Genomic DNA, 27,543 nt, shown 5'->3' with positions numbered 1-27,543 from the left:
GTGTATTGTCAAATGTACCAATTAAGGTACAGTGAAACTTGAATTACATTAGAGTCATAGAGTCACACAGCGTGGAAACAGGCCGTTCGGCCCATCCCGCCCATGCCGACCAATATGCCCCATCTACACTAGTCCCATTCAGCTCGATTACTAAGGAATCTACAAAATGAATCACATTAAAGGCAGGATCTCGGTGGAAATGCTACGGATGCAGCGTTTAAATCATTTCACTTCCCTTCAAAGGAAACAAGATATTTTAAGTCTGGCTGTGCATTCAGCACAGTAATCAGACCTTAGATGTGTGCATCAATTAGCATATGATTTCACAATCATCATTAAAACCACCAATTAAATGGAGTACTTTCAGCACAGCAGTATACGTTAGCAATACTTAGAAGAGTACTGTTTAATACTCAAGAATTTTTAGTTTTAGAGATACAGCGCGGAAACAGGCCCTTCGGCCCACCGGGTCCGCGCCGACCAGCGATCCCCGCACTTGAACACGATCCTACACCCACTCGGGACAATTTTTACATTTACCAAGTCAATTAACCTACAAACCCGCATGTCTTAGGAGTGTGGGAGGAAACCGAAGATCTCGGAGAAGACCCCTCGCAGGTCACGGGGAGAAGGTACAAACTCCGTACAGACAGCACCCGTAGTCGGGATCGAACCCGGGACTCCGGCGCTGCATTCACTGCAAGGCTGCAACTCTACCGCTGCGCCACCGTGACCGCCCCATTTATGACATGGATTTTCCCGAGCTATAAATGTTCCTGAGATATTATAGATGTTAAGAGTTGTTGAAAGAGTTGCCACTGATGGACCACGACTTGCGACTGATGACTGTACGAGGCAAGACAGTCGCTCCATGGTGGAGGCAGTCTTCTACAAATGCACAAGCCGGTCACACTGTGAGCCCAGGAATGCAGTATTGACACAGCAACGGGAACCCTGGATAATGAACACACCACAGCAGGATCCCGACTCGAACACGGACACCTTTTGAGACAAGCCTAGTCCTGCCCATTGTTAACAAGACACACAATGCATGAACAACGACATAGAAAAGGACAATCCAGAAAACAGCAGCAACATTGGCCATCTGTGAGGGAAACGGCAAGGTTCCTGGGCGGCACGGTGGGCCAGCGGTAGAGTTGCTGCCTTAAAGCCCTGTCCCATTGTACGAGGTAATTCAAGAGCTCTCCCGAGTTTAAAAATAAATCAAACTCGTGGTAAGCACGTAGAATGTACGTAGCGGGTATGTTGGAACTCGGGGACGTCTCTTAGCAGCTCGTAACGTTAACGGCAGGTACTCGGGAAAAGCGGTAAGCTCGTGAAGATTTTTCAACATGTTGAAAAATGTCCACGAGAGCCCCGAGTACCTACGAGTGGCCATTACCGTAATTCTCCGAGTTCGAATCAGGGGAAACTCGGGAGAACTCTTGAATTACCTCGTACAGTGGGACAGCCCCATTACAGCACCAGACACCCTGACCACGAGGTTCGATCCTGACCACGGGCGCTGTCTGTACTGAGTTCGCACTTTCTCCCCGTGACCTGCGTGGGTTCTCTCCGGGTGCTCCGGTTTCCTCCCACACGCCAAAGACGTGCAGGTTAATAGGTTAATTGGCTTCGACATAAATTGTAAATTGACCCTTGTGTGTGTGTGTGTGTGTGTGTATGTAGGATAGCGCCAGTGTGCGGGGATCGCTGGTCGATGCGGACTCGGTTGGCTGAAGGGCCTGTTTCCGTGTTGAATGTCTAAAAGTCTAAAGATTTCTAATATCTAAGTGCTGGAGTAACTCCCCCCCTCCCCCCCACATGTATCCACCTACATTCGCTAAGATTTGCCCTGCCCCCAGCAGCTCCACTACTTAACCCATGATAGATTTGGAAACACCGAGTGCTGGAGTAACTCAGCGGGTCAGGCAACATCTCTGGAGAACATGGATAGGTGATGTTTCGGGGAGGGACCTTTCATCGGACTGATTGTGGGTGGGGGGGGGGGGAAGGAACAGGCCCTTCGGCCCACCGAGGCCCTGCCAACCAGCGATCCCCGCACGCAAACACTATCCCACACACACACACACACACTAGGCACAATTTACAATGATACCAAGCCAATTAACCTGCAAACCTGTACGTCTTTGGAACATGGGTGGAAACTGGAGCACAAGGAGAAAACCCAGAACGTACAAACTCCGTACGGACAGCACCCGTAGTCAGGATCGAACCCGGGTCCCTGGCGCTGGGAGGCAGCAACTCTACCGCTGCGCCACCGTGCCGCCCATGGTTTAAAGCAGCATCTGCAGTTCCTTGTGTTAAAAGTAGATGGGAGAGCACCCACGAACAAAACAAAATAAGCTTCAGAGTGAAAGAAGGAGGTTTTACTATCCAGAATCTTCTCAAAATAGACAATAGACAATAGATGTAGGAGTAAACCAGTCGGCCCTTCGAGCCAGTATTAGCATTCAATGTGATCATGGCTGATCATCCACAATCAGTAGCCCGTTCCTGCCTTCTCCCCATATCCACGGACTCCGCTATCTTTAAGAGCTCTATCTAGGTCTCTCGTGAAAGTATCCAGAGAACCGGCCACCACCGCCCTCTGAGGCAAAGAATTCCACAGACTCACAACTCTTGGTGTGAAAAAGTATTTCCTCATCCCCGTTCCAAATGGCTTACCCCTTATTCTTAAACTGTGGCCCCTGGTTCTGGACTCCCCCAACATCGGGAACATGTTTCCTGCCTCTAGCGCATCCAAACCCTTAATAAGATATCCTCTCATCCTTCTAGATTCCAGAGTGTACAAGCCCAGCCGCTCCATTCTCTCAGCATATGACAGTCCCGCCATCCCGGGAATTAACTTGGTGAACCTACCCAGCACTCCCTCAATTCACTGGAGTTTAGAAGGATCAGGGGGTATCTTATAGAAACGTATAAAATTATAAAAGGACTGGCCAAGCTAGATGCAGGAAAAATGTTCCCAATGTTGGGCGAGTCCAGAACCAGGGGCCACAGTCTTAGAATAAAGGTGACATTTAAGACTGTGGTGAGAAAAAACGTTTTCACCCAGATAGTGGTGAATTGGTGGAATTCCCTGCCACAGAGGGCAGTGGAGGCCAAATCACTGGATGGATTTAAGGGAGAGTTAGATAGAGCTCTAGGGGCTAGTGGAATCAAGGGATATGGGGAGAAGGCAGGCACGGGTTATTGATAGGGGACGATCAGCCATGATCACAATGAATGGCGGTGCAGGCTCGAAGGGCCGAATGGCCTCCTCCTGCACCTATTTTCTATGTAGCTATGTTTCTAATAGCAGCTTTTCACTGACATTCTGAGAACATTTTTTTGCCTGCAGTCCATCAAATCTACACATTGCGGTTTGGAGTCTAAATGTCGATTATTTGCTACCTGTGGATTAGCTGAGGGTCACCAAAAGCCCAAGGGGAGAGAGCGGGCGTAGCATCTCCTGATTACTCCCCAATTGTAAAGCAATAGAGTGCGATCAAACCACTTACAAGGAGCAGTTACCTCTTGGCAGAGTTGCAAGAACCACAAAACATTCTGCACTACTTTGCAAAACACAGGGATTGGGATGAGAGCCAAACATTCACAATGTAGCTCACTCACAAACACTGAGAGCAACAACAGCGTGTAGAAGGCTCTCTGCCCAAAATCACTCACTTTACATACAAACCATAGGAGGTAGACACAAAACGCTGGAGGAACTCAGCGGGTCAGGCAGGCAGCATCTCTGGAGAGAAGGAATGGTTGACGTTTCGGGTCGAGACCCTTCTTCAGACCGAGAGTCGGGGTGGGAGAAACGAGAGATATAGACCCGATGAGTTACTCCAGCTTTTTGTGTCTATCTTTGGTTTCCTTCCTAAACATAGAAAATAGCTGCAGGAGTAGGCCATTTGGCCCTTCGAGCCAGCCCCCATTAGAGTGCACTAGGCAAAACTATATAGTGGCACAGTGGTAGTGCTGCAGTCTTACAATGCCTGAGACCCAGGTTCATACTTCGGTGCTGTCTGTATGGAGTTTGCATGTAACTGTGTGGGTTTTCTCCGGGTGCTCTGGTTTCCTCCCATATTCCAAAGACATACAGGTTTGTTGGGCAAAGTTGTAAACTGTCCCCAGTGTGTAGGATAATGCTAGTGTACGGGTGATCGTTTGGTCAGCATGGACTCAGTGAGCCGAAGGGCCTGTTACCGTGCCGTATCTCTGAAACTGTGAGCAAATTTGGGCCCCATATCTGAGGAAGGATGTGCTGGCTCTGGAGAGGGTCCAGAGGAGGTTTACAAGAATGATCCCAGGAATGAGTGGGTTAGCATATGATCAGCGTTTGACAGCACAGAGCCTGTACTCGCTGGAGTTTAGAAGGTTGAGGTGGGACCTCATTGAAACTTACCGAATAATGAAAGGCCTGGATAGAGTGGATGTGGAGAGGATGTTTCCACTGGTGGGAGAGTCGAGGACCAGTGGTCATAATCTCAGAATTAAAGGGCGCTTTAGAAAGGAGGTGAGGATGAACTATCAGAGGGTGGTGAATCTGTGGGAACTCATTGCCACAGAGGGCTGTGGAGGACAAGTCAGTGGATACTTTTAAGGAAAAGATAGACAAATCCTTGATTAGAACGGGTGTCAAGGGTTACGGGGAGAAGGCAGGAAAATGGGATTAGGAGGCAGAGATCAGCCATGATTGAATGGAGGAGTGGACTCGATGGGCCGAATGGCCTAATTCTACTCCTATAACTTGTGAACTAAAACTAAAATTGATTACTATAATAACATGAGAAGGTACAACCTAACCCGATCAGGGGCAATGATTCCGTTTGGCCTCTCAGAGTTCTCCAGTCTGCAGTTCAAAGGATTAAAGCTGGCAGCAGCAAAAGCCATAACTGTACGGATTCCTCCCTTGATAGCTTTTCTAAATTGCCAAGCAATACCATAAAACATTCTTTTCCACAGCTTTATGTGGAAGTTTGTTCTACGCTGTGGACAGATTGCCGTCTCTAGATATGAACAAGCCAAGTAGTTGTGCGGCACGGTGGCGCAGTGGGTAGAGTTGCTGCCTTACAGCGCCAGTGACCCGGGTTCGATCCTGACGACGGGCGCTGTCTGTAAGGAGTTTGTACCTTCTCCCCGTGACCTTTGTGGGTTTTTCTCCTGGTGCTCCGGTTTCCTCCCACAGTCAAAAGATGTGCAGTTTTATAGAATTCATTGGCTTCTGCAAGTTGTAAATTGTTCCTAGTGCATGTCGGATAGTGCATGTGTACAAGGTGATCACCGATCAGTGGGCCGAAGGGCCCGTTTCAACACTGTATCTGTAATGCTAACTCTGAAATCTAATAAGGATAGGCTGAAGAAAGGCCCCAACCCGAAATGTCACCTAACCATTTTCTCCAGAGATGTTGCCTGACCTGCTGAGCCACTCCAGCACATTGTGTATTTTGTTTTAAGGATAAGGCAGGCAGAATATTAATGTAGAACAATTTTTATGTTAAATAACAGGTAACTTAGTTGAAACACTGAACAAGGGCATGTGGGCAGAGTTCAAATAAATACCCGAGCAGGAAAGAACTGCAGATGTTGGTTTAAATCGAAGATAGACACAAAGAGCTGGAGAAACTCAGCGGGACAGGCAGCGTCTCTGGAGAGAAGGAATGGGTGACGTTTGGGGTCGAGACCCTTCTTCATGAACCTTCAAATACCTGATTGGCTCAGACTCAGTCTGACGAAGGTCCTGTTTCCACGACGTATCTCTAAAGTCCATCACCGGCTCTGACCTCCCCACCATCGAAGGGATCTATCGTAGTCGCTGCCTCAAAAAGGCAGCCAACATCATCAAAGACCCACACCATCCCGGCCACAAACTCATTTCACCATTGCCATCTGGTAGGAGGTACAGGAGCCTGAAAACTGTAACGTCCAGGTTCAGGAACAGCTTCTTCCCCACAGCCATCAGGCTATTAAACACTACAACAAATAACCTCTGAACTGGAACAGACTTTTATTATTATTGCACTATAATTATTTGTTTATTTATTGAGTATGTGTGCATGTGTATATACACACTGAACTTTTATTCTTCTCGAGTTATGTACTATGTTTACATATTCTGTTGTGCTGCAGCAAGCAAGAATTTCATTGTCATATCTGCGACATCTATACTATTACTAAAACTCTCATCTTGACCACTTCCTATCTGCGTTGTAATTAAATCTGCATGAAAACGATCCCCATAGCGCTACGATTTTTCGCCACCTTACTCACCATTCTTCTCTGCTGCAAGTCAAATAAGTTTTTTTCCGATCAGTGAAATAGTACAAAAGTTATGAAGGTTTTGAAGATTCACCCGCCCCCACAGTCCCCTCCTCCCCCACACCTACCCCACCCCCCACACACCCCCATTCCCCCTTCCCCCACACAACCCCTCCCCCCCACACCCCACACACAACCCCTCCTCCACACACAACCCCTCCCCCCCACACCCCCCACACAACCCCTCCTCCACACACAACCCCTCCCCTACACACACACCCCTTCCCCCACACACACACACCCTCCCCCACACACACACCCCCACCCACACACTCACCCACACACCCACCCACACACACACACCCTCCCCCACACCCCACCCCCCCTAGTATGATAATTAAACACTCTTGACTCTTTTGAAAAGGTCTAACAAGCATTTGCTTACAAAAATAAAATGTAAGAATATCTCCCGATGTAAGAATGTAAGAATGTTCCCAATGTTGGGGGGGTCCAGAACCAGGGGCCACAGTTTAAGAATAAGGGGTAAGCTATGTAGAACAGAGACGAGGAAACACTTTTTCTCACAGAGAGTAGCGAGTCTGTGGAATTCTCTGCCTCAGAGGGCAGTGGAGGCAGGTTCTCTGGATACTTTCAAGAGAGAGCTGGATAGGGCTCTTAAAGATAGTGGAGTCAGGGGAAATGGGGAAAAGGCAGGAACGGGGTACTGATTGGGGATGATCAGCCGTGATCACATTGAATGGCGGTGCTGGCTCGAAGGGCCGAATGGCCTACTCCTGCACCTATTGTTTACTGTCTATCTCCCTAAAATCAAACACAATCCGCAAAAGAGAATCGAATGACGTTCAAGTTCCTGCTTAGAATTTTAATTATCACTTTTTGCTCTCGGTTTACCACAGAACTGACTTGAAATCTTTGTTGCAACCGCATTAATTGCTACCTATCCAAGACCTTGGATGTTCTCGGTCATTAAGCTGCAATTTTTATGTTCATGGATCTCTGCCAGAGACTAAAGTGTACTTAAAATATTCCTTCCTCTCTTTGACTAATGCAGATTTAAAGTCATCTTGTAAAAATATGCAGTGGTGAATATATATGTTTTTCAAATCAAAGAGTAGGGACATCACCATATGCAAGAACGAATAACTTCACCAAGGATGGTCTTCAAATCTATCGCTGGTCAGTTTTGCACTGATTACAATCACTTCAGCGGAGAAAATGTTCATTGAATGAGCAAGGATTCTCACAATGTCACATTCTTAGGGCCTGTCCCACTTAGGCTATTTTTAGGACTGTCATAGTCGTAGCAGGTCGCCGAAAAACCAGCGACTGGACCCCCCCCCCCCCCCACATTCGACATAAAATTTGAAATAGAATTATTACTTCAACAACAACAACAAAACTGAAGTCAGCACTAGCGACAACCTACGTTATCCTGGCGACAACCTACGACAGCACCTACGTCAGGAGAGGTCAAGCTACGCTCATTGTCGCCAACTGTCTCTGAAAAATTTTCACCATGTTGAAAATCCAGCGGCGACCAGAAAGACGCTACTACTCTTTGGGCGACTGAGGAGACGACTCACGACCATACAGTCGACACCCCGGCGACCATGTGGCGACAGCCTAGTCGTCCGTAGTCACCGGAAAAAATCGCTTAAGTGGGACGGGGCCGTTACAGGAAATACTGGCAGCTTTCATTGGGAAATAATATCAAACTGTTCAAATGTTTCTGTATCAAAGCAAGATTAAAAACTAAACACTTGTGACTTGTCACATTTCATGTTTCTTGGAAAGAAACAATTTGCCCTTTTGTTGAAGTTTGAAGCATCATTTATAGCAGTGAGATAAAGTGATCCACGATATCGAGTGACTTCTCAGATCATAAGTTCTAGGAGCAGAATTAGGCCATTCAGCCCATCATGTCTGCTCCGCCATTCAATTGTGGCTGATCTAAGCTAAGAACAAGTGGATACCTACAATCTAAAACACACCAGATAATTAGGAGTTCACTAATTCTCTACAAACCCTGGTTCCAAACTCATGTTTAACAACGTTCTGGTGTATGAGCCATAAAAATCTCGGGCAAGAACTTCACTCGGAGCTTTATTTCCTCCAAACACGTGAAATAACTTTCCACAAGAGTACGGAAACGGACTCGGTGGGGGGTGCAAGCACAGACGGCTGGCAGAGAGAGGAAGCATGCAAACTCAGAGCCCCATGCTGGGAACCCACGCCGACTCCATCATCTCATACTACTGAAGGATATGAGTGGAAACCAGCGACTACAAGTGATTTAAACGGCCCTGTTGCAAGTTAGGCAAAATAGTCTGGATAGGCTTTCAGAGAGCCCCCCCCCCCCAGCCTGTGACTACGCTGGACTTTAATATACAAGTATGCAAAAACAAACTAATTAGTGCCAAAGTTAAAGTACAGATATGGCAGAGTACCAACCGACATATCTTGGCAGTGATTAGTATTCAAATTCCATATATTCTCCAGAGATAGAAACATATAAAATAGGTGCAGGAGGAGGCCATTCGGCCCTTTGAGCCAGCACCGCCATTCATTGCGATTATGGCTAATCGTCCCCAATCAATAACCCGTGCCTGCATTCTCCCCATATCCCTTGATTCCACTAGCCCCTAGAGCTCTATCTAACTAACGAACCGTATAAACTTCAAGATCCTCCTCCATGTCTACAAAGCCCTCACCTACATAAAAAGTCTTCTCACCCACCACTCCACCTCCAGGCCCCTCAGATCGGCCGACTTGGGGTTGCTGAATATCCCACGGTCTAGGCATAAGCTCAGGGGCGACCGTGCCTTTGCGGTTGCAGCTCCTAGACTGTGGAACAGCATCCCTCTTCCCATCAGAACTGCCCCCTCCATCGACTCCTTTAAGTCAAGACTAAAGACTTATCTATACTCCCAAGCCTTTCCTGACGTCCACTGAGTGAGGGCTACATGTATATATGTATGTAGTCTGTTTTGTTGTGCTATTCTTATAACAAATGTAAAGCACTTTGGCCAACGAGAGTTGTTTTTTTAAATGTGCTATATAAATAAATGTGACTTGACTAACTCTCCCTTAAATCCATCCAGTGATTTGGCCTCCACTGCCCTCTGTGGAAGGGAATTCCACAAAGTCACAACTCTCTGGGTGAAAAAGTTTTTTCTCACCTCAGTCTTAAATGACCTCCCCTTTATCCCCTGTGGCCCCTGGTTCTGGACTCGCCCAACATTGGGAACATTTTTCCTGCATCTAGCGTGTCCAGTCCTTTTATAATTTGATATATTTCTATAAGATATCCCCTCATCCTTCTAAACTCCAGTGAATACAAGCCCAGTCTTTTCAATCTTTCCTCATATGACAGTCCCGCCATCCTCCTATGACAGTCCCGCCATCCCGCTGAGTTACGCCAGCACTTTGTGTCCATCTTCACATTCGATATACTTGTGCTTAATAAACACCAAAGGTAGACACAATAAAACTGGAATAGCTCAGCAGGTCAGGCAACATCGCTGGGGAAAAGGAATAGGTGACGTTTCGGGTTGAGACCCTTCTTCAGACTGAGAGTAAAGGGAAAGGGAAAAGAGAGATATCTACCCACCTGTGACATTCTTTAACATTTTGTATACCAGATGCAATTTTGTTTATATTTGAATTTTTATAACGGAGATTGATAGATTCTTGATTAGTACGGGTGTCAAAGGTTACAGGGAAAAGGCAAGTGACTGCAGTTGAGAGGGGGAGATAGATCAGCCATGATCGAATGGCAGAGCAGACTCAATGGGCCGAATGGCCTAATTCTGCTCCTATGTCTGATGCACAGCCGGTATGGGTGTTGTATGGCTCATTTCCCTTCACAAAAATCATCACAATATTAATTTTCCAGCGAGGATACTAAAAAAGCTGGAAGGTAGACAAAAATGTCACCCATTCCTTCGCTCCATAGATGCTGCCTCACCAGCTGAGTTTCTCCAGCATTTTTGTGTACCTTCGATTTTTCCAACATCTGCAGTTCTTTCTGAAAAAACTGGAGTTTAACTCGGCGGGTCAGGCAGCATCTCTGGAGAAAAGGAAGGGGTGACGTTTCGGGACGAGTCTCTTCTTTAGACTCTCAAGGGTCTTGACCCGAAACGTCAACCATTCCTTTTCTCCAGAGATGCTGCCTGACCCGCCGAGTTACTCCAGCTTTTCGTGTCTATCTATATAAACCGCATCTGCAGTTCCTTCCCACACATTAATTTTCCAGCATCTGTCACAGATTCCACTAAGTACTAAACGACATGTCTTGAAGATGTGAGCAACATGAAGACTTTAGTTTAGTTTAGAGATACAGCGCGGAAACAGGCCCTTTCGGCCCACTGGGTCCGTGCCGACCAGCGACCCCCGTACATTAATACTATCCTATACCCACTAGGGACAATGTTTACATTTACCAAGCCAATTAACCTACAAACCTGCACGTCTTTGCAGTGTGGGTAGAAACTGAAGATCTGGGAGAAAACCCACGCGGGTCACGGGGAGAACGTGCAAACTCCGTACAGAACAGCACCCGTAGTCAGGATCGAACACGGGTCTCCGGTGCTGCATTCGCTGTCAGGCACCAACTCTACCGCTGCGCCACCGTGACCGCCCTTTGATGCAAGTATATGCGTTTATTGAGGAGACACCATTGACACGTGGACAGGACATTGACATACCTGCTTCCTTCAGGTGAAGTCCTCAATCTCCTCGTTGCTCCTGGTCATTCCCAATCACACGACCTCTCAGGAAATAGCAGAGCCAATTGAGCCCAATGAACTAGTGTTAGCGTTAGATGTGAATTTTTGTGTGGGCCACGTGAGAGGAGTTTGATTTCTCTCTGAAGCTGAGCTCCCATTTCCATCACATCAGAGTCATAGCGCGATGAAACGGACCCTTCGGCCCAACTTGCCCCATCTATACTAGTCCCATCTGCCTAGATTTGGCCCATTTCCCTCTCAATAGATAATAGGTTTCAGGATGTTCCCGATGTTGGGGAAGTCTAGAACAAGGGGTCACATTTTAAGGATAAGGGGGAAATCTTTTAGGACCGAGATGAGAAAAAAAAAATTCACACAGAGAGTGGTGAATCTCTGGAATTCTCTGCCACAGAAGGCAGTTGAGGCCACAGTTCATTGACTATATTTAAGAGGGAGTTAGATGTGGCCCTTGTGGCTAAAGGGATCAGGGGGTATGGAGAGAAGGCAGGTACAGGATACTGAGTTGGATGATCAGCCATGATCATATTGAATGGCGGTGCAGGCTCGAAGGGCCGAATGGCATGCTCCTGCACCTATTTTCTATGTTTCCAGGAGTAGGCCATTCGGCCCTTCGAGCCAACACGGCAATCTATCCTATCCATGTATCTGTCTGAATGTTTCTTAAATGTTGCGATAGTCCCTGCCTCAACTACCTCCTCTGGCTGCTCGTTCCATACATCCACCACCCTTGGTGTAAAATAGTTACCCCTCGGACTCCGATTAAATCTGTCCCCCCCCCCCCCCCCCCCCTCTGGTTCTCGATTTCCCAACTCCTGGCAAAGACAGTGTGTTTACCCAATCTATTCCTCTCATGATTTTGTACACATCTATAAATCACCCCTCATCCTCCTGTGTTCCAAGGAATAGAGTCCCAGTTTGTTCAACCTCTCCCTGTTGTTCAGGCCACCGAGTCCTGACAACATCCTCGTAAACCTTCCCTGCGCCCTTTCCAGCTTGACAACATCTGAGGAAATATTACATAATAGAACCACTCGGATATAATATTTCCTCACATCTTTTCAATGCAAGAGGGTGCCCAAAACTGACCCCAATCCTCCAAATGCAGCCTCGCCAGAGTCTTCTATAACTGCAACTTCCACACTCAATATTCTGACTGATGGAGGATAATGAGATGTTTGCTTCATATGAGTGGATGAGAAAAGCACTGCAGACTCATTGCAAAACTCATGGATCTTTCTTAATTCAAACTACTGAAGACTTGGAACGGCACGGTGGTGCAGCGGTAGAGTTACTGCCTCACAGCGCCAGAGACCCGGGTTTGATCCCGACTACGGGGGCATGGCTGCACAGAGTTTGTATGTTCTCCCCGTGACCTGCGTGGGTTTTCTCCAGGAGCTCTGGCTTCCACCCACTCTCCAAAGATGTACAGGTTTGTAGGCTAATTGGCTTGGTAAAATTGTATCGTGCGTGTAGGATAGTGTGTAAATGTGCGGGGATTGCTGGTGGGCATGGACACAGTGGGCCGAAGGGCCTGTTTCCACGGTATATCTCTAAACTAAACTAAACTAAACTGGGGCCAAGTCTTCAAACTACATTGCAAGGTCAGAATAACTCATGGATCCTCCTTAATGCTGACAATTTGTTATCTTGACACTGCCCTCAGCGGCTGACAATCCTCATCCGAACATCCGAACAGAGCCTCAAGGACAAAGCTGCAAAGACTCCACTTCAACGAGTCATTCTTCTATATCGGGAGATGCGGTCATGAGCCGTGCATCTTAGTAACGTCAGTCTGTAACTTCACTGGACAGCCAACATCTGCAGTTTCTTCCCACATAACAAGTTGGATCAACTGGATCTCCCCTCTCCCATCTGAGTCTGAAGAAGGGTTTCGACCCGAAACGTCGCCCATTCCTTCTCTGCAGGGATGCTGCCTGTCCCGCTGAGTTACTCCAGCATTTTGTGTCTATCTTTGGCAAAAGGTACAGAAGTGTGAAAACGCACGCCTCCAGATTCAGGGACAGTTTCTTCCCAGCTGTTATCAGGCAACTGAATCATCCCACCACAAGCAGAGAGCAGTCCTGAACTACGACTTGCCTCATTGGTGACCCTCGGACTATCTTGGATCGGACTTTGCTGGCTTTACCTTGTACTAAACATTATTCCCTTATCATGTATCTATACACTGTAAATGGCTCGATTGTAATCATGTATTGTCTTTCTGCTGACTGGTTAGCACGCAACAAAAGCTTTTCACTGCACCTGACAATAAACAAAACTGAACTCAACCTTGCCTTAAATGATATTATTAGGGGAAGTTTAACCACTGCCCTATTTAATATCTCCAAATATCCATGAGCAATGGTTGCAAGATTTAAAAAATGAATTTACACTATAGTGTATCAGAAGAGACTGCATCAAACCCACCTTTCTCTCGTGTCCCTTGGTGGCTTGTGGCCTTGGCAATATTTGGAGAAGGCATACCACCATTTTATTTAAACATATAAAACGCAGACAAAGTTTCAGAAATCAGTGGAAGGCCTTAGATCCATTTTGAATAAAGACTTTACACTTGAATGATACTGCATGGAAACAGGCCCTTCAGCCCACCGAGTCCGTGCCGGCCAGTGATCACCCCGTACACCAGCACTATCCTACACACTAGGGACAAATACAATTTTTGCTGAATCCTCTTAACCTACAAACCTTTTGGGATGTGGGAGGAAACCAGAGCACCTGGAGGAAACCCACACGGTCACAGGGAGAACGTACAACCTGTGTGTAGGAAGGAAATGCAGATCAGTCTGAAGATGGGTCTCAACCCGAAACGTCGCCCATTCCTTCTCTCCAGAGATGCTGCCTCACCCGCTGACTTACTGCAGTTCATTATGGTGCTCCAAACAAATGATGGACCAAATCTCATTATTACACAAGCACAAGGCTGGATAACACTACTGTACAAGGGAAGGGGAGGAATTCAGGTGTGGTCGATCTAACGCTCCCTCAATCAACCTGTACCCAGAGAATTTTTATTAGAGTTGCTGCCTTACAGCACCAGAGACCCTAGTTCGATCCTGACTACGGGTGGTGTCTGTATGCAGTTTGCCCGTTGTCTCTGTGACCACGTGGGTTTTCTCCGGGTGCTCTGGTTTCCTCCCACACTCCAAAGACGTGCAGGTTTGCTGGGTAATTGGCTTGGTGTTAAAAAAATAATAATAATAATAAATAAATAAACATTTGTAAATTGTCCCTAGTGTGTGTAGGATGGAACTTGTGTACAGGGTGATCGGTGAGCTGTAGGGACTGTTTCCATGCTGTATCTCGAAACTAAACTAGTTCACTATATTAGCTGTATTACATCAACACTGACAGGAGTAAACTTAATTACCCAAGTCTAACTTTGGATAACACCGAAGAGTCTGAAGAAGGGTCTCGACCCGAAACGTCGCCCATTCCATCTCTCCAGAGATGCTGCCTCTCCCGCTGAGTTACTCCAGCTTTGAGTCGATCTGATAATACTACCAGGACTAGGTATGAGACGAGTTGATGATTTGTAACAAACGGCATCGGTTTCATAATGATTTATCTGACGTTATATATAACAAATATATACAATAGAACTTTATTCATCCCAGGAGGGAAGTGGATCTGCCAACAGTTATAAAACACACAAAATACTTGAAACATGAAATTACAGAATCAAGGGATATGGGGAGTAGGCAGGAACGGGGTACTGATTTTGGATGATGAGCCATGATCATATTGAATGGCGGTGCTGGCTCGAAGGGCCGAATGGCCTACTCCTGCACCTATTGTCTATGTTTCCATGTTTCTAAAGTGACGAGTGGAAAGGATTGGGGATGTGCAAAGATTGGGGAGGATGTGGGGAGGGGGGGGGGGGGAGAGTCAGTTTACCCCACGACAGAAGGGGGAGGGGGGTTGTACAGTTTGATAGCCACAGGGAAGAAGGATCTCCTGTGGCGTTCTGTGCTGCATCTTGGTGGAACCAATCTGTTGCTGAAGGTGCTCCTCAGGTTGACCAGTGTGTCACCATTACACACACACATACAATAAAGTAGAAACATTGGGATCGTCAGTCATTTAGATAGATCACAGGTTTCATTGGACAGACCCATTATCAGTTGTTCAGGACTCGTACAGGCACAGACATGATATCTCACCTGGAGGAGGAGAAAGACTCACCTGTTTGCCGTCCAAGGTGTAGAGTTTCTTCACGATCCCCGTCTCCAGCTTGATGGCCTCGGTGATGTCGGTCAGGACCTGCTCGAAGGAGTGCGCGGTCTTCTTGTTGAGCAGGACCCTGACGGCTTTGCGGGGCTTGACGCCGCTGCGGATGACAGTCACCAGCTTGGGGCGGACAAAGTCCTTGGTCTCCTTGACCTCGGTCATGTTCTTGGCGCTGGCAAGTGACTGGGGGACCTTCTGGGTTCCAGAGGTCTTGACGTTCACCGACCAGTTGGGATTCACGTTCCTGGTGTAGTCCACCTTCTTGAAGATGTCATGCGAGGAGCAAACGTAGCTCTCTCCTAAACAGAAGAGAAAGAAAATGCAAGGTACAATTTGGCGGCACAGCAGTAGAGTTGCTGCCTCACGGCGCCAGAGACCCGGGTTTAATCCTGACTATGGGTGCTGTCTGTACGGAGTTTGTATGGACACTCCTTCCACCAGAAAAAATTGCACTACTACGACTGTATGTACGTATATATATTTATTGCTCATATTCTATGTTCGCTCTTCTGGGTGAGATGCTAACTGCATTTCGTTGTCTCTGTACTGTACACTGCACAATGGCAATAAAGTTTGAATCTGAATCTGAATGTTCTCCCCGTGACCTGCGTGGGTTTTCTCTGGGTGCTCCGGTTTCCTCCCACACTCTAAAGACGTACAGGTTTGTCAGCTAATTGGCTGAGCATAAATGTAAATTGCTCCTAGTGTGTGTAGGATAGTGTTGGTGTGCGGGGATCGCTGGTCGGCCCAAACTCGGTGGGCTGAAGGGCCTGTTTCCGCACTAAACTAAACTAAAAACTTGGGCGGCACAGTGGCACAGCAGTAGATTTGCTGCCTTACAACTCCAGAGATCCGGGTTCGATTCTGACCACGGGGGATGTCTGTACAGAGAGTTGGTACATTCTCCTTGTGACCATTGACTTACTTATTGGAACGAATGCTCTGAGAGCATTAGAACCTGTATAGATAATTAGGAGCCAAGGGGATGGACAGTATGATATGAAGACATTACTAGGATGGGTTAACTATGGCTCCTTGTGCTGAAGGACCTGTTTCCACGCTGTATCACTCCATGACTTTGTTATCACCTCGTCCCCAGCCAACAATGGACCATTGTGGGCTCCACCTTTCCCCGAGTCCTCGAAGCAGGCTCTGCTTAGATCTGTACCTTCCCACACCTCTAGTTTCCCCTTCCCCGACTCTCAGTCTGATGAAGGGTCTTGACCCGAAATGTCACCTATTCCTTCTCTCCAGAGATGCTGCCTGACCCGCTGAGTTACTCCAGCGTCTTGTGTCTATCTTCCACATTAACCAGCATCCGCAGTTCATTCCTACACACGGTTTTATGAATGGGCTCAGTATGCACTTTGTTCCGTCAGATTCTTAATTGCTTCTCTCTTTGCTTTTGATCCCAGTTGAGACATCGAGTTAAAAGCCTTGTGTAACTTCACACTTAAAGAGCTAAACTAAAAACTCACTAATGTCTACTTTTATTCAATTAATTAATAACATTTGAGCTAAGGTTCTCTCTTGCCTTTTGGGGATGGTAACAGAAGAATAATAATATTGCATTCCCAAAGTTGAGAAAAATGTACAAAAGAGATTAATTGAATTCATAAATACATGGTATTCCATGAATATTCAGCAACATTTCTAGCAAGATCAGGCATTTTGTCCCAATTGTTAATTGGACTTCATCGTTATAATGCTGAAATCTTGCCTAAAACACAAAGTGCTGGAGTAACTCAACGGGTCAGGCAACATCTCTGGAGAACATGGATAGGTGACAATTCAGGTCAGAATCCATCTTCAGACTGAAGAAGTGTCCTAAACCAAAACGTCACCCTTCTTTTTTTCTCTAGAGATGCTGCCTGACCCGCTGAATTACTCCAGCACTTTGTGTTTCTTTTGGCATAAACCAGCATCTGCAGTTCTTTGTTTCTACTAAATGCTGGAATTTTGCTTGGAACACAGAATGCTGGAGTAGCTCGGTGGGTCAGGCAGGGTGGTGGGTGTATGGAACGAGCTGCCGGAGGAGGTGGTTGAGGCAGGGACTATCGCAACCTTTACGAACCATTTGGACAGGTACATGGATAGGATAGGTTTAGAGGGATATGGACCAAGCGCAGGCGGGTGGGACTGGTGTAGATGGGGCATGTTGGCCGGTGTGGGCAAGATGGGCCGAAGGGATTGTATTGTATCCATGCTGTAAGACTCCATGAAAACTGAAGCCATGGTAACTGTGCCAATTAACCTTCGCATTTCCTCATTTAACTGGCGGTGCCAGCCTGTAAATCATTCTAATGCCAGTGTGAACCATTACCATGCATCAAGTGTGTAGGAAGGAACTGCAGATGCTGGTTTAAACTGAAGAAAGACACAAAAAGCTGGACTAAAGGGCCTGTCCCATGGGCATGCGACTGCATGCGGCGAGCTAGACCTAACGTGGTCGCTTGAGCCGTATGGCCTCGCGGGGCCGGTCCCACTTCGATCGCCGGAGCCGTATGGAGTTGTGCGGAGCTGGTCCCGACATCGCGTGGGGCTCCGAAAAACTGACAATGTCCAAAAACTCCGCGCGGCATCGGCCTGTCAGCCCGCAACCGCATTGAGGCCGTACGCAGCGTCTTGACGGCGTACGTCTAGCGCGTGGCGTTGCGCGATGACATCACCGCCCGGCGTTCCGTTGCATTATGACGTAACCGCCCGACGCCGTGCGACGTCCAAATTCAGTCGGCCCGCCTCCTGCCCAGCTGATTGGTGAGTATGATGTCGGGACCTGCCCCGCACAACTCCATACGGCTCCCCGGTTGGAATTGGGACCGGCCCCGCGAGGCCGTATGCCTCAAGCCACCACGTTTGGTCGCACAAGACCCATGCAATCGCATGCTGGTGGGACAGGCCCTTAACTCTCTCTCTCCCTCTCTATACCTCCACCTTCCCAGTTCTCCGACCAGTCTGACTGCCCCCCCGAATACGTTTTACCTCGGTTTGCTTTATTGTCAGCTCCTCCGAGCTAACAGTAATCTATTCCACATTTTCCTTGATCTCTATCTCTTTTGATGTCTCGTTTTCACACCTTAGCCTTCCTTATCTCTATGTCTCTCGCTCCCCTAGCTCTCACTCTGAAGAAGGGTCTCGAGGATTGGCGGGTAGCAAACGTAACCCCACGTTTTAAGAAGGGAGGGAGAGAGAAAACGGGGAATTACAGACCAGTTAGTCTAACATCGGTAGTGGGGAAACTGCTAGAGTCAGTTATTAAAGATGGGAGGGATAGCAGCACATTTGGAAAGTGGTGAAATCATTGGACAAAGTCAGCATGGATTTACGAAAGGTAAATCATGTCTGACGAATCTTATAGAATTTTTCGAAGATGTAACTAGTAGCGTGGATAGGGGAGAACCAGTGGATGTGGTGTATCTGGACTTCCAGAAGGCTTTCGACAAGGTCCCACATAAGAGATTAGTATACAAACTTAAAGCACACGGCATTGGGGGTTCAGTATTGATGTGGATAGAGAACTGGCTGGCAAACAGGAAGCAAAGAGTAGGAGTAAACCGGTCCTTTTCACAATGGCGGGCAGTGACTAGTGGGGTACCGCAAGGCTCAGTGCTGGGACCCCAGCTATTTACAATATATATTAATGATCTGGATGAGGGAATTGAAGGCAATATCTCCAAGTTTGCGGATGAGGAGGATGCTAGGAGACTGCAAGGTGACTTGGATAGGCTGGGTGAGTGGGCAAATGTTTGGCAGATGCAGTATAATGTGGATAAATGTGAGGTTATCCATTTTGGTGGCAAAAACAGGCAAGCAGACTATTATCTAAATGGTGGCCGATTAGGAAAAGGGGAGATGCAGCGAGACCTGGGTGTCATGGTACACCAGTCATTGAAAGTAGGCATGCAGGTGCAGCAGGCAGTGAAGAAAACAAATGGTATGTTAGCTTTCATAGCAAAAGGATTTGAGTATAGGAGCAGGGAGGTTCTACTGCAGTTGTACAGGGTCTTGGTGAGACCACACCTGGAGTATTGCGTACAGTTTTGGTCTCCAAATCTGAGGAAGGACATTATTGCCATAGAGGGAGTGCAGAGAAGGTTCGCCAGACTGATTCCTGGGATGTCAGGACTGTCTTAGAACAAGGGGTCACAGTTTAAGGATAAGGGGGAAATCCTTTAAAACCGAGATGAGAAAAACTTTTTCACACAGAGAGTGGTGAATCTCTGGAACTCTCTGCCACAGAGGGTAGTTGAGGCCAGTTCATTGGCTATATTTAAGAGAGAGTTAGATGTGGCCCTTGTGGCTAAGGGGATCAGAGGGTATGGAGAGAAGGCAGGTACGGGATACTGAGTTGGATGATCAGCCATGATCATATTGAATGGCGGTGCAGGTTCGAAGGGCCGAATGGCCTACTCCTGCACCTAATTTCTATGTTTCTATGTTTCTATGATCCGAAATGTCATCCATTCCTTCTATCCAGAGATGCTGCCTGTCCCGCTGAGTTAAGGGCCTGTCCCACTTGGCGACTTGATTTTTTCGGCGACTGCCAGCGTCATATCAGGGTCGCCAAAAGATTTTGAACTTTTCAAAACCCAGCGGCGACAAAAAAAATGTTGCGAGACTTGAAAAATCACCGCCGCGTCATGCTGCGAATTTTTCCGTGACCAGATACGTCAGTCAATGATGCCGTCGCTCATCAAACCTTGTTCGGCAAAAAGCAAAAAGTGATATAAAATGTCTCTAACAGCAAGGCCAAAAAAAATTAAAAATGCAGGCATCGAGTCACAGCACTTGTAGCTTCCCACATTAAATGCTAAATATGCCCATAAAATGAATCCTCGTATCCAAAGGAAATACATTAATAATGAGATAACTAACAAAGTGAATTGCTGTCACATAAATAAGCAAACACCAAATGAAAGGCAAACAATTAAATGAGGAGTGTATCTCACCTAGCTTTACAATGCTGCCATTAAATAAACACTCACAAAGCTATCAGCTCCAAACACATTCTACACCCTGCTCTTTGCTTTAAGCCAGCCAGCAAAATAGAAACAGGTAGGAGTCCACTAATATTGCATCATTTCTCTTCTTGTTGAGGGCACATCATGGCCATGCCTGCTGTTCATTGTCATCTTCAGGGTGTGACAGATTTGAGAGAGTCCATATCCACAGCTCCCATTTTAAATGTGAACAATGGCCCAGAAATTAAATCACTTAACCCTGTTCATTTCAGTGGCACACGATTCAAAATGGAACTTGGACAGAGTGAAATGTGATATCAACAATTCCCCGACTCATCTCGCATTATGTGTAGGAAGGAACGGCAGATGCTGGCTTCACACCGAAGATAGAGACACACAGAATGCTGGAGTAACTCAGCGGGTCAGGCAGCATCTCCTTCCACCCAGTGATGCTACCTGTCCCGCTGAGTTACTCCAGCATTGTGTGTCTCTATCTCATTTCACATCACTCCAGGCGGCGCGTAGGCGCACGGAGTCTCTTGCTCAGAGTAGGGTAATCAAGAACCAGAGAACATAGGTTTAAGGTGAGGGGGGGAAAGATTTAATAGGAACCACTACACACCTAACTGATATATAATATAAATACTAATCAATTAACTTGCAAATGATGGGACTAGTTACATCAACGGGTGACACAGCGGTAGAGTTGCTGCCTTACCGCGTCAGAGACCCGGGTTCGATCCAAACTACTAGCGCTGTCTATACGGAGTTTGTACGTTCTCCATGTGACCTGCGTGGGTTTTCTCCGGAATCTCCGGTTTCCTCCCACACTCCAAAGACGTACAGGTTGGTGGGCTAATTGGCTTGATAAAATTGTAAATTATCCATAGTGTGTGTGTGATAGTTTTAGTGTGCGGGGATTACTGTTCGGCTCGGACCCGGTGGACCGAAGGGCCTGTTTCCGCGCTATATCTCTAAACTAAAGTGTTCATAGGTGGCGCCGTAATGACTGCCTCGCCAACAATCCGTCTCATCCTTTTCTTTCTTTGTTGTTCTTTAAATATGTGTTGAATGTATGTTTTAGTGTTCTTTAGCTTTGTTTTATGTGGGTGGGGGGGGGGGGGGGTTGTGGGAAACTCTTTTTAATCTCTTACCTCGACGGAGGTGCGATTTTATTCCGTACCGTATCTCCGTCCGCACTGCGGCCTAACATCGAGGAGCTGGCGGCCTCTAGCTGGGGACCGACTTTGGGAGCTCCACCCGCGGGAGCCTGCGGACTTTAACATCGTGGAGCTCGCGGTCCCTTGGTTAGGGACCCACTTCGGGAGCTCCAAGCCGCAGGAGCTTCGACAGCCACGACACGGGAGCTTTGATCGCCCCGATCGCGGATGGTTTGACCGCCCCGACCGTGGGAGAATAAAGACGGAAGAAGATTAGACTTTATTGCCTTCCATCACAGTGGGGAATGTGGGGAATCCACTGTGGTGGATGTTTATGTTAACTGTTATGTAGTTGTGAGTCTTGTTGCTTTTGTACACATGACAATAAAGGACTGTTGAACCTTCGAACATCTTGGTCAGCATGGGCAAGTTGACTGAAGGGCCTGTCTCCATGTTGAATGACTTCATGATGAAGAATTAGCTAATAAAATCAGATTAATACGAATCGCAATGTGCTGTTTATGAATTCACATCCTGTTTATACTTTAGGTTCTTATCTATATGAAACTAGTGCACAGACATAGGTTAAAGGCACATCAAAAAAATACATTCTAAAGACTTGGCAAAGAAGTGGTATTTGGGCTCTGAGCCAGCACTCCCCACATAGCAAGCCAAATATAATAAGACTTATGGCATTATGACATGTACAGGTCACACTAGGATTCACTATATCTCAGAATAGACTGCAAACTGTGATGGCCATGCCTTTGTTTAGAACTTCAATTAATTATCAAGTGAAATGAGCAGTCCAAATTTAAATCAAATGGCCTGTAATTATTAGGATATTTTTACCACATGAGTTTAACGGTTATTAATGCACAGCTGACGTTTGGTTTAGTTTCAGAAGGAACTGCAGATGCTGGAAAAATCGGTAGACAAAAATGCTGGAGAAACTCAGCGGGTGAGGCAGCTATTCCATAGACCATAGACTCCTTCTCTCCATAGATGCTGCCTCACCCGCTCAGTTTCTCCAGCATTTTTGTCTACCTTTAGTTTAGTTTAGTTTAGTTTAGAGATCCAGCATGGAAACAGGCCATTCGGCCCACTGAGTCCGCGCCGACCATCGATCATCCATTCACACTAGTGCTATATTATCCCACTTTACATCCATTCCTTACACACCAGGGACATTTCTGCAGAGATCAATTAACCGTGGGATGTGGGAGGAAACCACAGCACCCGGAGGAAACCCACGCGGACAGAGGGAGAACGTGCAAACTCCACACAGACAGCACCCGAGGTCAGGATCGAACCCTGGGGATATAATGAGACAGCAACTATACTTGATGGATTACACCTGTGTACTGCCTCAGTATAATCCATTATTATTCCACTCTTGTACCCAAGTGTGATTGTGTCTGTGCATAATAAGATTTATAATGAACGATATGATTTAAAAAAAATCATTTTTACCTCGGTACATGTGGCAGTTAGGTGACCATTGACTATTGAGTACTAAGTATCAGAAAGTAGACACAAAATGCTGGAGTATCTCAGCGGGACAGGCAGCATCTCTGGAGAGAAGGAATGAGTTTTGGGTCGAGACCCTTCTTGAGGCTGTCCCGCTGAGTTACTCCAGCATTTTGCTTCTATCTTCAGTTTATCTTCGACTGCCAATAATTGACCCTCGTCGCACTTTTAATTTTAATCCTCAGCCTTCAAGAGCCGTCAAGAGAGTTTTACTGTGATACGTCTCAAACCGGAACAACGAAATTCTTATGAATGAATGCATGAATTCAATTAATTTATTCGTCAGAATAAAAAGTATCTTTGGAAAGGAGATGAGGAGGAATTTCTTCCGTCAGCGGGTGGTGAATCTCTGGAATTCATTGCTACAGATGGCTGTGGAAATCAAGTCAATGGGTATTTTAAAGCAGAGAGTGACAAGACTCTTGATTAGTGCATGTGTCAGGGTAATGGTGAGAAGGCAGGAGAATGGGGTTGAGAGGGAGAGATAGATCAGCCCTGATTGAAAGGCGGAGTAGACCCAATGGGCCCAATGGCCTACTTCTGCTCCCATGACTTATATAGTCATAGAGTGAAACAGTGTGGAAACAGGCCCTTCGGCCCAACTTGCCCACACTAACCAATGTGTGGAGACACATGCTAGAGGCAGGAAACATGTTCCCGATGTTGGGGGACTCCAGAAACAGGGGCCACAGTTTAAGAATAAGGGGTAAGCTATTTAGAACGGAGATGAGGAAACACTTTTTTCTCACAGAGAGTTGTGAGTCTGTGGAATTCTCTGCCTCAGAGGGCGGTGGAGGCCAGTTCTCTGGAAACTTTTAAGAGAGAGCTTCATAGGGCTCTTAAAGATTGCAAAGTCAGGGGTTATGAGGAGAAGGCAGGAACGGGGTACTGATTGGGGATGATCAGCCATGATCACATTGAATGGCGGTGCTGGCTCGAAGGGCCGAATTGCCTACTCCTGCACCTATTGTCTATTGTGTCCCACCTGCCTGCGTTTGGTCCATATCCCTCCCAACCTGTCCTATCCATGTACCTGTCTAACTGCTTCTAAAAATGTTGCGATAGTCCCTGCCTCAACTACCTCCTCTGGCGGCTCGTCCCATACATCCACCACCCTTTGTGTAAAAATAGTTACCCCTTAGGTTCCTATTAAATCTTTCCCCCTTCACCTTAAACTTATATCCTTTGGTTCTCGATTACCCTACTCTGGGCAACAGACTCTGTGCGTCTACCCGATTTATTTCCCTCGTGATTTTGTACACCTCTATAAGATCTCCCCTCATCCTCCTGCACGAGTCCCAGCCTGCACAACTCCCTATAGTTCAGGCCCTCGAGCCCTGGCAACATCCTTTCAAAACTTCTCTGCACCCGTTCCAGCTTGGCAACATCATTTCTATAACATGGTTGCCCAGAACTGAACACAATACTCTAAATGCAGCCTCACCAACATCTGACACAATACTCTGACTGATGAAGGCCAATGTTGCGAAAAGCCTTTTTACCCACCCTACCTTCCTGTGATGTCACGTTCAAGGGACTATGTACCTGCACTCCTAGATCCCTCTGCTCTATCACACTCCCCAGAGGCCTACCATTCACTGTGTGGCTTCCGCCCACATTAGACGTCCCAAAACACAACACCTCACATTTCTCGGTACTAAATTCCATCAACCATTCCTCCACCCGCCTGGCCAACTGATCAGGAGCCTGCTGCAATTATTGCTCAACTATTTTCACTATCAGCAAGACAAAAATGCTGGAGAAACTCATCAGTGAGGCAGCATCTATGGAGCGAAGGTATATGAGACATTTCGGGTTGAGACCCTTCTTCAGACTGATGTGGAGGTGGGGGGGTGGGAAGAAGAATGGAAGAGCTGGGAAGGGGAGGGGAGGGAGGGAGAAAGCAAGGACTATCTGAAATAGGAGAAGTCAATGTTCACACTGCTGGAGTGTAAACTGCCCAAGATTTTTCCAGCATCTGCAGTTCTTTCTTAAACAATCAGCAAGACCACCCACTTTTGTACCATCAGCGAACTTGCTAATCTTGCCGTGTGCGTTCTCTATTACCTCGAGGAATTAAATCGGCAGCTCCAAATGAAATTAGGTTGAAGGGATGGCTTTGGTGCCTGAAGTGTGGTCAAATTCAATGAGTTTCTGGACACTCCCAGTGGACCCAAGTGCACTATTTGAGATCTATAGACACAAAATGATGGAGTAACTCAGCGGGACAGGCAGCATCTCTGGAGAGAAGGAATGGGTGACGTTTTGGGTCGAGACCCTTTCCTAGAGTGATGTTTTGACCCGAATCGTCACCCATTCCTTCTCTCCAGAGCTGCTGCCTGTCCCGCTGAGTTACTCCAGCATTTTGTGTCTTCCTTCGGTTTAAACCAGCATCTCCAGTTCTTTCCCACATGGAAAACTGCCTCAGAGGGCAGAGGGTGGAGGCCAGTTCTCTGGATGCTTTCAAGAGAGCTAGATAGGGCTCTTAAGAATAGCGGAGTAATGCCCCTGTCCGACTTAGGAAACCTGAACAGAAACCTGTGGAGACTTTGCGCCCCACCCAAGGTTTCCGTGCGGTTCCCGGAGGTTTTTGTCAGTCGCCCTACCTGCTTCCACTACCTGCAACCTCCAGCAACCACCTGCAACCTCCGGGAACCGCACGGAAACCTTGGGTGGGGCACAAAGTCTCCAGAGGTTTCCGTTCAGGTTTCCTAAGTGGGACAGGGGCATTAGGGGATATGGGGAGAAGGCAGGAACGGGGTACTGATTGGGGATGATCAGCCATGATCATATTGAATGGTGGTGCTGGCTCGAAGGGCCGAATGGCCTCCTCCTGCACCTATTGTGTATTGTCTATTGGAACTATTTGAGATGATTAGTTTCCAGGCTTTGGTGAGAATTTAAAAAACTAAATCTTACAGCCGGTAACTTTTCTTTAAGTGTAACTATCAAATTCCGGGGCAGGTTTATGAAGGAGGGCTATTAATATTTCTGCTAACTAACAGTGAGGAATGTATTGGGCAGGGCAGTGCATGGAAAGGAATTATTTCACAGCTGCTGCAGGGTGTATAAGGGTGGGTTAGTTGCCTAAATGGTAAATGATGCGATACTAATCTCACTCCTACATATTCTTCTAAAGGCAACCAAAGAGACAATCAAACCACTGTCGCTAACTAACTCCACAATGATTGGAATAAGAAATAAAGCTGGCAGGTTAACACCAACAATATGTAGGAAGAAACTGCAGATGCTGGTTTAAGGCGCAGACACAAAATGCTGGAGTAACTCAGCGGGACAGGCAGCATCTCTGGAGGGAAGGAATGGGTGACGTTTTGGGTCGAGACACTTCTTCAGACTAATCTTGTTTCGGGTCGAGACCCTTCTTCAGACTGAAGTATCTCGACCCGAAACGTCACCCATTCCTTCTCTGGCTGCCCAGCTGAGTTAACTCCAACAATTATCATTTTAAATGCTTTAGAAAATCCAAAGACAAACAGGTTTCAATTGTAAATTGTCCCTAGTGTATAGGATAGTGCCATTGTACAGGGTGATCGCTGGTCGGCACCGACTCGGTGGGCTGAAGGGCCAGTGTCTACACTGTATCTCGAAAGTCTAAAGTAAAAGTGTCAAAAATTACTTTATAGAATTTCCAGCACACACAGTTTAAAATGAAATGCACATTTCAAAATCTATTAGGAGATTAGAGGCAGTAGGTGGATATGAGTTGCCAGAGGTGGTAGATGAGGCAGATACTACAACGACTTTAAAAAAAACATTTGTACCAGTTGATGGTTTGGAGGGGTATGGGCCAAACACAGGCAGGTGGGACTAGTGTAGATGGGACATGTTGGTTGGTGTGGGCACGTTGTGCCGAAGGGCCTATTTCCATGTTGTATAACTAAGAAATAAATGCCTTTCCCAAATCCAATATTATAGAAAGGATTAATACATGCACAACTTAAGATAGATTCTTGATTAGTACAGGTGTCAGAGGTTATGGGGAGAAGGCAGGAGAATGGGGTTGGGAGGGAGAGATAGATCAGCCATGATTGAATGGCGGAGTAGACTTGATGGGCCGAATGTCCCAATTCTACTCCTATTGGCCTTATGACCTTAAGTTTAGTTTAGAGATACAACATGGAAACAGGCCCTTTGGCCCACCATGCTGACCATCGGTCATCTATTCATACTAGTTATCCCACTTTCACACTCACAACACACTGGAGACAGTTTTACAGAAGCCAATTAACCTACAAACCCGCATGTCCTTGGGATGTGGGAGGAAATCGGAGCACCCGGGCGAAACCCACACGGTCACAGGGAGAACATGCAAACTCCACACAGACAGCAATTCAGATGAGGATCGAACCCACGACCTGTGGCGCTATGAGGCAGCAACTCTATCAGCTGCCCCGCCCTTAACTTCCTGACCATTCCCCCCCCCCAACTCCTTCCTGCTGATGATTCTATTGAGGAGATTGGCAATAATGTTCCAAGTAATCAGAAATAAAAGGAACTTGTTCAAAAGTAGAGTAAGGAAAAGGATGGTTCTCAACTCTGGGAGAAGACCAGTCAAAGAATCGCACAATAAGGAAGCATTATAGT

The 27,543-nt window shown here is 46.8% G+C and overlaps 1 protein-coding gene across 4 annotated transcripts in view; it reads right to left on the bottom strand.

The window, feature by feature from the left end:
• dcx (doublecortin) overlaps window positions 1-27,543 on the bottom strand; it is a 149,172-nt gene that overhangs the window by 108,809 nt on the left and 12,820 nt on the right. For all 4 annotated transcript variants that reach the window (XM_033030800.1, XM_033030798.1, XM_033030799.1 and 1 more), the window contains exon 3: window positions 15,243-15,586. In XM_033030800.1, the coding sequence (XP_032886691.1) occupies window positions 15,243-15,586 (344 nt within the window). The remainder of the gene's footprint in view (window positions 1-15,242; window positions 15,587-27,543) is intronic.

This window comes from Amblyraja radiata, chromosome 12, assembly GCF_010909765.2.
Source record: "Amblyraja radiata isolate CabotCenter1 chromosome 12, sAmbRad1.1.pri, whole genome shotgun sequence".
Classification (NCBI taxonomy): domain Eukaryota; kingdom Metazoa; phylum Chordata; class Chondrichthyes; order Rajiformes; family Rajidae; genus Amblyraja; species Amblyraja radiata.
The sequence above is the reverse complement of the archived record's forward strand: the minus strand, read 5'-3'. Positions and strand labels throughout refer to the sequence as shown.